Here is a 14,240-nt window from a genome sequence, read left to right as displayed (position 1 = left end):
ACCATACCCACAGTGAAGCATGGTGGTGGCAGCATCATGCTTGGGGCTGTTTTTCTTCAGCTGGAATTGGGGCCTTAGTTAAGCTAGAGGGAATTATGAACAGTTCCAAATACCAGTCAATATTGACACAAAACCTTCAGGCTTCTGCTAGAAAGCTGAACATGAAGAGGAACTTCATCATTTAGCATGACAACGACCCAAAGCATACATCCAAATCAACAAAGGAATGGCTTCACCAGAAGAAGATTAAGGTTTTGGAATGGCCCAGCCAGAGCCCAGACTTGAATCCAATTGAAATTCTGTGGGGTGATCTGAAGGGCTGTGCACAGGAGATGCCATCGCAATCTGACAGATTTTGAGTGTTTTTGCAAAGAAGAGTGGGCAAATCTTGCCAAGTCAAAATGTGCCATGCTGATAGACTCATACCCAAAAAGACTGAGTGCTGTAATAAAATCAAAAGGTTTTTCAACAAAGTATTAGTTTAAGGATGTGCACACTTATGCAACCATATTATTTTATTTTTATATTTTTTCTTCTCTCTACCTAAAAGATTTCAGTTTGTTTTTCAATTGAGTTGTACAGTTTATAGGTCACATTAAAGGTGGAAAAAGTTCTGAAATTATTTATATTTGTCATTCATTTTTTTACATCACAGAAACCTGACATTTTAACAGGGGTGTGTAGACTTTTTTTTATCCACTGTATGTGTATATATATATATATATATATATATATATATATATATATATTCTGCATCTCAATAAACTGCTATTCACCTGTTAGATATCTGGACAGTTAACTGAAGAGGTCACATGACTGACTCCATCTTTAGTCCTATCCAGCTCTCCTACAGATGCATTTTACAGGACCAAAATGAGAGGCTGTTGTGCGAATATAATAAAGGTCTGCAAGCAAACTTTTAAATACATGTATATTAGAAAATTGTTTAACTGAGTATACTCTAAAAAAAAAAAAATGTAATCATTAAAATCAGAATACCTTTTTAAATACACTTTGTGTAATATGTGGGGGGTTTGAGTCCGCACAACCCGCATGTAGGTGCATATCACTATGGCGAAATACATATACAAACGGAAAATGCAAATGTGATCGCACACTACATCCAGCATTCTGCCCTGCCTCCATGCTGGATGAGACATTGGTGTACATTTTGGCCAAAGCGTAATAAGCCACTCACCGCGTCAAGGTCGTCTCATTTGAGTGGTCCCTAACACTTGTTCCTACCTGTTTATGGGCCATGACAGCCACATAAAGTCCAGGGAATGCAGGTCAGCATGCAAGCCAAGCACACTCTGCTTTTAACCCCGTCCGGTGCCATTACAGCTTTCATCGGATCCAGGGATGCAAGTACCAACATGCATGCTGAGCCCACCATATACTTCTCCTGGAGCCAAATGGCTACTGGTAGGTTCTATATAAGCAGACTCAGTTTTATACTGACTTTAAAACCAGCCTCCAGGACAGATTGACTGGTCAGGTGTGCAGGACTCAAAGGAGATCGCCACGCCTCCAATATAAGCTACAAAGAAAAAATGTGGGGGGTTTGAGTCCGCACAACCCGCATGTAGGTGCATATCACTATGGCGAAATACATATACAAACGGAAAATGCAAATGTGATCGCACACTACATCCAGCATTCTGCCCTGCCTCCATGCTGGATGAGACATTGGTGTACATTTTGGCCAAAGCGTAATAAGCCACTCACCGCGTCAAGGTCGTCTCGGGTTTTAAAGTCAGTATAAAACTGAGTCTGCTTATATAGAACCTACCAGTAGCCATTTGGCTCCAGGAGAAGTATATGGTGGGCTCAGCATGCATGTTGGTACTTGCATCCCTGGATCCGATGAAAGCTGTAATGGCACCGGACGGGGTTAAAAGCAGAGTGTGCTTGGCTTGCATGCTGACCTGCATTCCCTGGACTTTATGTGGCTGTCATGGCCCATAAACAGGTAGGAACAAGTGTTAGGGACCACTCAAATGAGACGACCTTGACGCGGTGAGTGGCTTATTACGCTTTGGCCAAAATGTACACCAATGTCTCATCCAGCATGGAGGCAGGGCAGAATGCTGGATGTAGTGTGCAATCACATTTGCATTTTCCGTTTGTATATGTATTTCGCCATAGTGATATGCACCTACATGCGGGTTGTGCGGACTCAAACCCCCCACATTTTTTCTTTGTAGCTTATATTGGAGGCGTGGCGATCTCCTTTGAGTCCTGCACACCTGACCAGTCAATCTGTTCTGGAGGCTGGTTTTAAAGTCAGTATAAAACTGAGTTTGCTTATATAGAACCTACCAGTAGCCATTTGGCTCCAGGAGAAGTATATGGTGGGCTCAGCATGCATGTTGGTACTTGCATCCCTGGATCCGATGAAAGCTGTAATGGCACCGGACAGGGTTCAAAGCAGAGTGTGCTTGGCTTGCATGCTGACCTGCATTCCCTGGACTTTATGTGGCTGTCATGGCCCATAAACAGGTAGGAACAAGTGTTAGGGACCACTCAAATGAGACGACCTTGACGCGGTGAGTGGCTTATTACGCTTTGGCCAAAATGTACACCAATGTCTCATCCAGCAGTCTCATCCAGCATGGAGGCAGGGCAGAATGCTGGATGTAGTGTGCGATCACATTTGCATTTTCACTTTGTGTAATATACTTAAATTTTATTGCCAAATTCTTAATTATTCAGTATTTAATCAGATGACTCTTGATTTATTATAGAAGTATGTATTTTTTTAAGGGGGTGTTCTGGTTACAAGACGTTATCCCATATACACTGGAAGAAGCAGAGTAGGGGATATCTAACTGACCAGTTTGGTACTGACTACTGTGCTCAGCTAACTCTGACAGTCCAGTAGAGAAAAAATAGAGTGGAAAGGTGCATGCTTGACCTGCTATTCCTTTAGGAAAGGGGAACAGGATCCCGACAGTTGGTCCCCCACCAATCCGTTAGTTATCCCCTATTCTGTCCATAGATTTTGACTTCTTATAACTGGAAGACCCCTTTAGACTTCAGATTTCTATTTTTGTTATATCTGTCCCCCCTTGCCACATGGGGATTGTGATTAGTCTATGAATATGCCTTTATTTTATATTAATGATTTGTACCTTTATGTGAAATGTATTTATTAAAATTATAACATTCATAAATTGCATTAAAATATATACATACTGCAAGCATTATATTTAGAATAGCAAATGGCAGACGGCAGTGGTTATAGGCTAGCTTTGATTACACAGTTATTTATTTTATTAATTGTTGTTAATTTTTTTCTATTTTAGCACCTCTGTCACAGATGTACTTCATCGAATTGTACAGCTGCTGCAAGATGATGACTGTGTAGGTATTCATTGTGTCATGATGTAAACTGAACAGCAATATTGTGTTGGGGACTAGAGATGTCGTGAACATAAAATTTTCCGTTCGCAGACGGCGAACGCGAATTTCCGCAAATGTTCGCGAACGGGCGAACCGCCATAGACTTCAATAGGCAGGCGAATTTTAAAACCGACAGGGACTCTTTCTGGTGACAATAGTGATGGAAAAGTTGTTTCAAAGGGACTAACACCTGGACTGTGGCATGCCGGAGGGGGATCCATGGCAAAACTCCCATGGAAAATTACGTAGTTGACGCAGAGTCGGGTTTTAATCCATAAAGGGCATAAATCACCTAACATTCCTAAATTGTTTGGAATAATGTGCTTTAAAACATCAGGTATGATGTTGTATCGATCAGGTAGTGTAAGGGTTCACGCCCGCTTCACAGTGACAGACCAAACTCCCCGTTTAACGCACCGCAAACAACCGGCAACAGTCCATTTGCACAACCGCAAACTCCCCATTTGCACAAGGTTGGATACCAAGCTAGCCATGTCCCGTTCCTTGTCCTCACTGACGTCATTGAAGGTCTCTTCCTCCACCCAGCCACGTACAACACCAAGGGTCCCTGAAAGGTGGCAACAAGCCCCCTGGGACGCCTGCTGTGGTTGGTCTTCCACCTCCTCAAAGCCACCTTCCTCCTCTGACTCCTCTTCTTCAGACTCCTCTCTCTGCATTGTCGCAGGTCCAGCAATCAACGACGACAAGGCTGCTTCTGGTGGTGATGGTGACCACAACGCTTCCTCTTCATGCTCATCTACTGCCTGATCCAGCACTCTTCGCAGGGCACGTTCCAGAAAAAGCGCATTTGGGATGAGGTCGATAATGTTGCCTTGGGTTTGACTGACCAGTAACGCGGCCAAAAAATACCCAGCTCCGCAGAGGCTGTCCTCTTTTTTTTTAAATTAAAAAAAACTTATTAAAAGTTTAGTCTCTGTTTTGTCCCCTATCAGGGGCCGGTGTATGGAATAGATTTTAGGAACCGGGAGATGGAAAAAGATGCTTGGTCGGTCCTCTTACTTCCAATTTGCGGCACTGCGCGTGCGCCGTGCAATGTACTGTGCCACCCTATATGAGTGGTGTGTTAAGTAGCACTATTCTTATCAGTTTAATCCCTATTATGTCCCCTATCAGGGGACGTGTATTGAATAGATTTTAGACAACCGCAAAGAGTTGTCAATAGTTGACACACTCATGACATAAATTTTATTCCTCTATGCGTCAATCTTGGTGTAGTGATGACTGTGCTCGTACGCACATTTGGGAGATTGCAGGCGATGGCGGTTTTTCAAAGCCTATGGACGTGCGGAGGTAGTTCAGTGACAGTTAAGTGACCCAGAAAACAATGATTCTGCAGTGTGGGCCCATTGTTGTCCTAGTAGGCTTTAATGATCACCTTAGATGATCACAAAGAAAATTAATGTTTTTTCTATGCAAAATTATCCAGCTGATCGCTTTTGGTCTGTTCACAATGAAGCAACGACCTTATCATCTGAGGTGTGCCAACATTGCCAACACACTCATAGAGGTGATCGCTTCATTGTGATACGCAAGCCCATTCACCACAACAAGGTAACAATCACGAGGGGGAATTGACACATGTATGTGCCTTCTTTTTTGTTTTGTTTTTGCAGCCACAGTGCTGTAGTAGCAGCCGTAAAAATTTATGTTTTCCAGGCAGAAAGTGCACTAAAACATTGCGGCTTGAACCCTAGTTGGTGGCGGAGAAGTCACGCAAGTCATCCGGCATGCAGAGTTTAAATACAGAAGCGTGTGGACCATTTTTAGCCCAAGGCATCTCATCAGGCCTTTTTTAGTCAAATGCATCCCCCACTGTCAGTCCCTTCGGGATCCATGCCTCATTCATCTTAATAAAGGTGAGGTAATCTAGACTTTTTTGACCTAGGCGACTTCTCTTCTCATTGACAATACCTCCTGCTGCGCTGAAGGTCCTTTCTGACAGGACACTTGAAGCGGGGAAGGCCGGAAGTTCTATTGCAAATTGGGATAGCTCAGGCCACAGGTCAAGCCTGCACACCCAGTAGTCAAGGGGTTCATCGCTCCTCAGAGTGTCGATATCTGCAGTTAAGGCGAGGTAGTCTGCTACCTGTCGGTCGAGTTGTTCTCTGAGGGTGGACCCCGAAGGGCTGTGGTGATGCGTAGGACTTAAAAAACTCTGCATGTCCTCCATCAACAACACGTCTGTAAAGCGTCCTGTCCTTGCTGGCGTGGTCGTGGTAGGAGGAGGATTACTTTCACCTCTTCCCCTGTTAGATTCCCGTTGTGCTGTGACATCACCCTTATACGCTGTGTAAAGCATACTTTTTAACTTGTTTTGGAACTGCTGCATCCTTTCTGACTTCCAGTAATTCGGTAACATTTCAGCCACTTTCTGCTTATACCGGGGATCTAGTAGCGTGGCCACCCAGTACAGGTCGTTCTCCTTCAGCCTTTTTATACTAGGGTCCCTCAACAGGCATGACAGCATGAAAGACCCCATTTGCACAAGGTTGGATGCCGAGCTACTCATGTCCCGTTCCTCATCCTCACTGATCTCATTGAAGGTCTGTTCTTCCCCCCAGCCACGTACAACACCACGGGTACCAGATAGGTGACAACGAGCACCCTGGGATGCCTGCTGTGGTTGGTCTTCCTCCTCCTCAAAGCCACATTCCTCCTCTGACTCTTCTTCTTCAGACTCCTCTTCCAGCAATGCCGCAGGTACAGCAAGCGATGATGATAAGGCTGTTTCTGGTGGTGATGGTGACCACAATTCTTCCTCTTCCTCTTCACGCTCATCTACGGCCTGATTCCAGTGGTGGGTGACGTGAAGCCTGATTCTCTGCTATGACATGACATAGGCAGAGGAGAGAGGTCCCGTAACAGAGAATCTGGCCTTATGTCAGCGCAGAATCAGTCTTCATGTCATAGCAGAGAATCAGGCTTCACGTCACCCACCACTGGAACAGGCCACTGTCACACATTTAGGCCCAGGCACCCAGGCAGAGGAGAGAGGTACCGTAACAGAGAATCTGGCCTTATGTCAGCACAGAATCTGTCTTCATGTCATAGCAGAGAATCAGGCATCACATCACCCACCACTGGAACAGGCCACTGTCACACATTTAGGCCCAGGCACCCAGGCAGAGGAGAGAGGTCCCGTAACAGAGAATCTGGCCTTATGTCAGCGCAGAATCAGTCTTCATGTCATAGCAGAGAATCAGGCTTCACGTCACCCACCACTGGAACAGGCCACTGTCACACATTTAGGCCCAGGCACCCAGGCAGAGGAGAGAGGTCCCGTAACAGAGAATCTGGCCTTTTGTCAGCGCAGAATCAGTCTTCATGTCATAGCAGAGAATCAGGCTTCACGTCACTCACCACTGGAACAGGCCACTGTCACACATTTAGGCCCAGGCACCCAGGCAGAGGAGAGAGGTCCCGTAACAGAGAATCTGGCCTTATGTCAGCGCAGAATCAGTCTTCATGTCATAGCAGAGAATCAGGCATCATGTCACCCACCACTGGAACATGCCACTGTCACACATTTAGGCCCAGGCACCCAGGCAGAGGAGAGAGGTCCCGTAACAGAGAATCTGGCCTTATGTCAGCGCAGAATCAGTCTTCATGTCATAGCAGAGAATCAGGCTTCACGTCACCCACCACTGGAACAGGCCACTGTCACACATTTAGGCCCAGGCACCCAGGCAGAGGAGAGAGGTCCCGTAACAGAGAATCTGGCCTTATGTCAGCGCAGAATCAGTCTTCATGTCATAGCAGAGAATCAGGCTTCACGTCACCCAACACTGGAACAGACCACTGTCACACATTTAGGCCCAGGCACCCAGGCAGAGGAGAGAGGTCCCGTAACAGAGAATCTGGCCTTATGTCAGCGCAGAATCAGTCTTCATGTCATAGCAGAGAATCAGGCTTCACGTCACCCACCACTGGAACAGGCCACTGTCACACATTTAGGCCCAGGCACCCAGGCAGAGGAGAGAGGTCCCGTAACAGAGAATCTGGCCTTATGTCAGCACAGAATAAGTCTTCATGTCATAGCAGAGAATCAGGCTTCACGTCACCCACCACTGGAACAGGCCACTGTCACACATTTTGGCCCAGGCACCCAGGCAGAGGAGAGAGGTCCCGTAACAGAGAATCTGGCTTCATGTCAGCGCAGAATCAGTCTTCATGTCATAGCAGAGAATCAGGCTTCACGTCACCCACCACTGGAACAGGCCACTGTCACACATTTGGGCCCAGGCACCCAGGCAGAGGAGAGAGGTCCCGTAACAGAGAATCTGGCCTTATGTCAGCACAGAATCTGTCTTCATGTCATAGCAGAGAATCAGGCATCACGTCACCCACCACTGGAACAGGCCACTGTCACACATTTAGGCCCAGGCACCCAGGCAGAGGAGAGAGGTCCCGTAACAGAGAATCTGGCCTTATGTCAGCGCAGAATCAGTCTTCATGTCATAGCAGAGAATCAGGCTTCACGTCACCCACCACTGGAACAGGCCACTGTCACACATATAGGCCCAGGCACCCAGGCAGAGGAGAGAGGTCCCGTAACAGAGAATCTGGCCTTATGTCAGCGCAGAATCAGTCTTCATGTCATAGCAGAGAATCAGGCTTCACGTCACCCACCACTGGAACAGGCCACTGTCACACATTTAGGCCCAGGCACCCAGGCAGAGGAGAGAGGTCCCGTAACAGAGAATCTGGCCTTATGTCCGCACAGAATAAGTCTTCATGTCATAGCAGAGAATCAGGCTTCACGTCACCCACCACTGGAACAGGCCACTGTCACACATTTAGGCCCAGGCACCCAGGCAGAGGAGAGAGGTCCCGTAACAGAGAATCTGGCCTTATGTCAGCACAGAATCTGTCTTCATGTCATAGCAGAGAATCAGGCATCATGTCACCCAACACTGGAACAGGCCACTGTCACACATTTAGGTCCAGGCACCCAGGCAGAGGAGAGAGGTCCCGTAACAGAGAATCTGGCCTTATGTCAGCGCAGAATCAGTCTTCATGTCATAGCAGAGAATCAGGCTTCACGTCACCCACCACTGGAACAGGCCACTGTCACACATTTAGGGCCCGGCACCCAGACAGAGGAGAGAGGTCCTGTAACAGAGAATCTGGCCTTATGTCAGCACAGAATCTGTCTTCATGTCATAGCAGAGAATCAGGCATCACGTCACCCAACACTGGAACAGGCCACTGTCACACATTTAGGCCCAGGCACCCAGGCAGAGGAGAGAGGTCCCGTAACAGCAAATCTGGCCTTATGTCAGCGCAGAATAAGTCTTCATGTCATAGCAGAGAATCAGGCTTCACGTCACCCACCACTGGAACAGGCCACTGTCACACATTTAGGCCCAGGCACCCAGGCAGAGGAGAGAGGTCCCGTAACAGAGAATCTGGCCTTATGTCAGCACAGAATCTGTCTTCATGTCATAGCAGAGAATCAGGCATCATGTCACCCACCACTGGAACAGGCCACTGTCACACATTTAGGCCCAGGCACCCAGGCAGAGGAGAGAGGTCCCGTAACAGAGAATCTGGTCTTATGTCAGCGCAGAATCAGTCTTCATGTCATAGCAGAGAATCAGGCTTCACGTCACCCACCACTGGAACAGGCCACTGTCACACATTTAGGGCCCGGCACCCAGACAGAGGAGAGAGGTCCTGTAACAGAGAATCTGGCCTTATGTCAGCACAGAATCTGTCTTCATGTCATAGCAGAGAATCAGGCATCACGTCACCCAACACTGGAACAGGCCACTGTCACACATTTAGGCCCAGGCACCCAGGCAGAGGAGAGAGGTCCCGTAACAGAGAATCTGGCCTTATGTCAGCACAGAATCTGTCTTCATGTCATAGCAGAGAATCAGGCATCACGTCACCCAACACTGGAACAGGCCACTGTCACACATTTATGTTCAGGCACCCAGGCAGAGGAGAGAGGTCCCGTAACAGAGAATCTGGCCTTATGTCAGCGCAGAATCAGTCTTCATGTCATAGCAGAGAATCAGGCATCACGTCACCCACCACTGGAACAGGCCACTGTCACACATTTAGGCCCCGGCACCCAGACAGAGGAGAGAGGTCCTGTAACAGAGAATCTGGCCTTATGTCAACACAGAATCTGTCTTCATGTCATAGCAGAGAATCAGGCATCACGTCACCCACCACTGGAACAGGCCACTGTCACACATTTAGGCCCAGGCACCCAGGCAGAGGAGAGAGGTCCCGTAACAGAGAATCTGGCCTTATGTCAGCGCAGAATCAGTCTTCATGTCATAGCAGAGAATCAGGCTTCACATCACCCACCACTGGAACAGGCCACTGTCACACATTTAGGCCCCGGCACCCAGACAGAGGAGAGGTTCATTCAACTTTGGGTTGCCCCGCAATATAATGGTAAAATGAAATTAAAAATAGTATTGAATGAGGAAGTGCCCTGGAGTAGAATAATATATTAAAGGAATTGAGTTGGTGGTGGCTGCTCTCCTATATAGCCTATGATATGGTGCTACAAGTCCAGGGAGAGGACACCCTACCTCTCTGGAAAAAATAGAAATTGGACAAAGGTAGAATAATATATTGTTAAGGGGAGGTAGTTAATATCTAATCTGCACAAGGGATGGACAGGTCCTGTGGGATCCATGCCTGGTTCTTTTTTATGAACATCAGCTTGTCCACATTGGCTGTAGACAGGCGGCTGCGTTTGTCTGTAATGACGCCCCCTGCCGTGCTGAATACACGTTCAGACAAAACGCTGGCCGCCGGGCAGGCCAGCACCTCCAAGGCATAAAAGGCTAGCTCTGGCCACGTGGACAATTTGGAGACCCAGAAGTTGAATGGGGCCGAACCATCAGTCAGTACGTGGAGGGGTGTGCACAGGTACTGTTCCACCATGTTAGTGAAATGTTGCCTCCTGCTAACACATTCCGTATCAGGTGGTGGTGCACTTAGCTGTGGCGTGTTGACAAAACTTTTCCACATCTCTGCAATGCTAACCCTGCCCTCAGAGGAGCTGGGCGTGACACAGCTGCGTTGGCGACCTCTTGATCCTCCTCTGCCTTCGCCTTGGGCTTCCACTGGTTCCCCTGTAACATTTGGGAATGCTCTCAGTAGCGCGTCTACCAACGTGCGCTTGTACTCGCGCATCTTCCTATCACGCTCCAGTGTAGGAAGTAAGGTGGGCACATTGTCTTTGCACCGGGGATCCAGCAGGGTGGCAACCCAGTAGTCCGCACACGTTAACCACTTCCCATCTGGGCCCTTTGCCCCCTTCCTGACCAGGCCAAATTTTGCAAAACTGACATATCTCACTTTATGTGGTAATAACTTTGGAACGCCTTTATTTATCCAAGTCATTCAGAGATTGTTTTCTCGTGACACATTGTACTTCATGATAGTCATAAATTTGAGTCAAAATATTTCACCTTTATTTATTAAAAAATCCCAAATTTACCCAAAAATTTGAAACATTCGCAATTTTCTAAATTTCAATTTCTCTGCTTTTAAAACAGAAAGTGATACCTCATAAAATATTTATTATTTAACATTCCCCATATGTCTACTTTATGTTGGCATCATTTTGGAAATGTCATTTTATTTTTTTAGGACGTTAGAAGGCTTAGAAGTTTAGAAGGAATTCTTCAAATTTTTAAGAAAATTGCCAAAATTCACTTTATAAGGACCAGTTCAGGTCTGAAGTCACTTTGTGGGGCCTACATAGTGGATACCCCCATAAATGACCCCATTGTAGAAACTACACCCCTCAAGGTATTCAAAACCGATTTTACAAACTTTGTTAACCCTTTAGGCGTTCCACAAGAATTAAAGGAAAATGGAGATCAAATTTTTAAATTTCACTTTTTTGGCAGATTTTCCATTTTAATCAATTTTTTTCTTTAACACATCGATGGTTAACAGCCAAACAAAACTCAATATTTATTACCCAGATTCTGCGGTTTACAGAAAAACCCCACATGTGGTCATAAACTGCTGTATGGGCACACGGCAGGGCGCAGAAGAAAAGGAACTCCACATGGTTTTTAGATGCCATGTCCCATTTGAAGCCCCCTGATGCACCCTTACAGTAGAAACTCCCAAGAAGTGACCCCATTTTGGAAACTAGGGGATAAGGTGCCAGTTTTATTAGTACTATTTTTGGGTACATATGATTTTTTGATCATTCATTATAACACTTTATGGGGCAAGGTGACCAAAAAAATTGGTTGTTTTAGCACAGTTTCTATTTATTTATTTTTACAGCGTTCACCTGAGGGGTTCAGTCAAGTGACATTTTTATAGAGCAGATTGTTACGGACGTGGCGATACCTAATATGTATACTTTTTCTCATTTATTAAAGTTTTACACAATAATAGCATTTTTGAAACCAAAAAATTATGTTTTAATGTGTCCATGTTCTGAGAGCTATAGTTTTTTTATTTTTTGAGAGATTTTCTCATGTAGGGGCTCATTTTTTGCGGGATGAGGTGACGGTTTTATTGGTACTATTTTGTGGGACATACGCATTTTTGATCACTTGGTGTTGCACCTTTTGTGATGCAAGGTGACAAAAATTGCTTGTTTTGACACAGTTTTTTTTTTTTTTTTTTTTTTACGGTCTTCACCCGAGGGGTTAGGTCATGTGATATTTTTATAGATCTGGTTTTTACGGACGCGGCAATACCTAATATGTATACTTTTCTTTATTTGTTTCACTTTAACACAATAATAGCATTTTTGAAACCAAAAAAATGATGTTTTAGAGTCTCCATGTTCTAAGAGCTATAGTTTTTTTATTTTTTAAGAGATTTTCTTATGTAGGGGCTCATTTTTTGCGGGATGAGGTGACGGTTTTATTGGTACTATTTTGTGGGACATACGCGTTTTTGATCACTTGGTGTTGCACCTTTTGTGATGCAAGGTGACAAAAATTGCTTGTTTTGACAGTTTTTTTTGGTTTTTTTTTACGGTGTTCACCCGAGGGGTTAGGTCATGTGATACTTTTATAGAGCTGGTTTTTACGGACGCGGCTATACCTAAAATGTCTATTTTATTTTATTTTTTCTATTTTTAATTTTTTTTTTTTATCCCTTACTTGGGAACTTTTTTTTTTTTACATGTCAAACTTTATTTTATTTTATTTTTTCAACCCTTTATTTTTTTTATTTTTTTTACACTTTTCGTCCCCCATAAGGTCATACAAGACCTCTGGGGGACATTTGCTTCACTTTTTCTTTTTTTTTTCACTGTTGATTTCTCCTGTAACTGGGGCTGACATAGTAGCCCCAGTTACAGGACAAATGCACCCCTATAGAGGCTGTACAGCAGCAATCCAGCGCTGTACAGCCTCACAGCAGGGCTGATCGAGGTCTCTGAGAGACCTCACACAGCCCCTGCACACTCCGGTCACGGCGGTCACATGACCGCCGGGCCGGAACAGGAAGCGCACAGCGCTTCCTTCTCTGCAGACACAACGCTCGGTGAGCGCTGTGTCTGCAGCGATCGTGAAGGCAGGGACACCTGGGCACTGTCCCTGCCTTGTCTTAGGGTTGCCCTGCTGTCACTGACAGCGGGCAACCCGATCAGCAGCTGCACGATTAGCGTGCAGCTGCTATTTCTGACAGGACGTTCTAAAACGTGCTGTCAGAAATAGACGTCCACCCATAGGACGTTTATAGTCTATGGGCGGACGTAAGGCGGTTAAAATGTGGGCAACTCTGCTGTCGTTGCGCAGGCACTGCAGCATGTAGTCGCTCATGTGTGCCAGGCTGCCCAGAGGTAAGGACAAGCTGTCCTCTGTGGGAGGCGTATCGTCATCGTCCTGTGTTTCCCCCCAGCCACGCACCAGTGATGGGCCCGAGCTGCTTTGGGTGCCACCCCGCTGTGAACATGCTTCATCCTCATCCTCCTCCTCCTCATCCTCGTCCTCCTCATCCTCCAGTAGTGGGCCCTGTCTGGCCACATTTGTACCTGGCCTCTGGTGTTGCAAAAAACCTCCCTCTGAGTCACTTCGAAGAGACTGGCCTGAAAGTGCTAAAAATGACCCCTCTTCCTCCTCTTCCTCCTGGGCCACCTCCTCTTCCATCATCGCCCTAAGTGTTTTCTCAAGGAGACATAGAAGTGGTATTGTAACGCTGATAACGGCGTCATCGCCACTGGCCATGTTGGTGGAGTACTCGAAACAGCGCAACATGGCACACAGGTCTCGCATGGAGGCCCAGTCATTGGTGGTGAAGTGTGTCTGATCCACAGTGTGACTGACCCGTGCGTGCTGCAGCTGAAACTCCACTATGGCCTGCTGCTGCTCGCACAGTCTGTCCAGCATATGCAAGGTGGAGTTCCACCTGGTGGGTACGTCGCATATGAGGCGGTGAGCGGGAAGGCGGAAGTTATGCTGTAGCTCAGACTGGCGAGCAGCGGCAGGGTGTGAACGCCGGAAGCGCGAACAGACGGCCCGCACTTTATGCAGCAGCTCTGACATGTCGGGGTAGTTGCGAATGAACTTCTGCACCACCAAATTCAGCACATGCGCCAGGCAAGGGATGTGCGTCAAACCGGCTAGTCCGAGAGCTGCAACGAGATTTCGCCCATTATCGCACACCACCAGGCCAGGCTTGAGGCTCACCGGCAGCAACCACTCGTCGGTCTGTTGTTCTATACCCCGCCACAACTCCTGTGCGGTGTGGGGCCTGTCTCCCAAACATATGAGTTTCAGAATGGCCTGCTGACGTTTACCCCGGGCTGTGCTGAAGTTGGTGGTGAAGGTGTGTGGCTGACTGGATGAGCAGGTGGAAGAAGAGGA

At 46.6% G+C, this 14,240-nt stretch overlaps 1 protein-coding gene across 2 annotated transcripts in view; it reads left to right on the top strand.

The window, feature by feature from the left end:
* LOC120980842 (capping protein, Arp2/3 and myosin-I linker protein 3-like) overlaps nucleotides 1-14,240 on the top strand; it is a 1,329,972-nt gene that overhangs the window by 979,565 nt on the left and 336,167 nt on the right. For both annotated transcript variants that reach the window (XM_040410169.1, XM_040410170.1), the window contains one exon: nucleotides 3,309-3,366. In XM_040410169.1, the coding sequence (XP_040266103.1) occupies nucleotides 3,309-3,366 (58 nt within the window). The remainder of the gene's footprint in view (nucleotides 1-3,308; nucleotides 3,367-14,240) is intronic.

Source organism: Bufo bufo, chromosome 10, assembly GCF_905171765.1.
Source record: "Bufo bufo chromosome 10, aBufBuf1.1, whole genome shotgun sequence".
In the NCBI taxonomy this organism is placed as follows: Eukaryota; Metazoa; Chordata; class Amphibia; order Anura; family Bufonidae; genus Bufo; species Bufo bufo.
The sequence above is the reverse complement of the archived record's forward strand: the minus strand, read 5'-3'. Positions and strand labels throughout refer to the sequence as shown.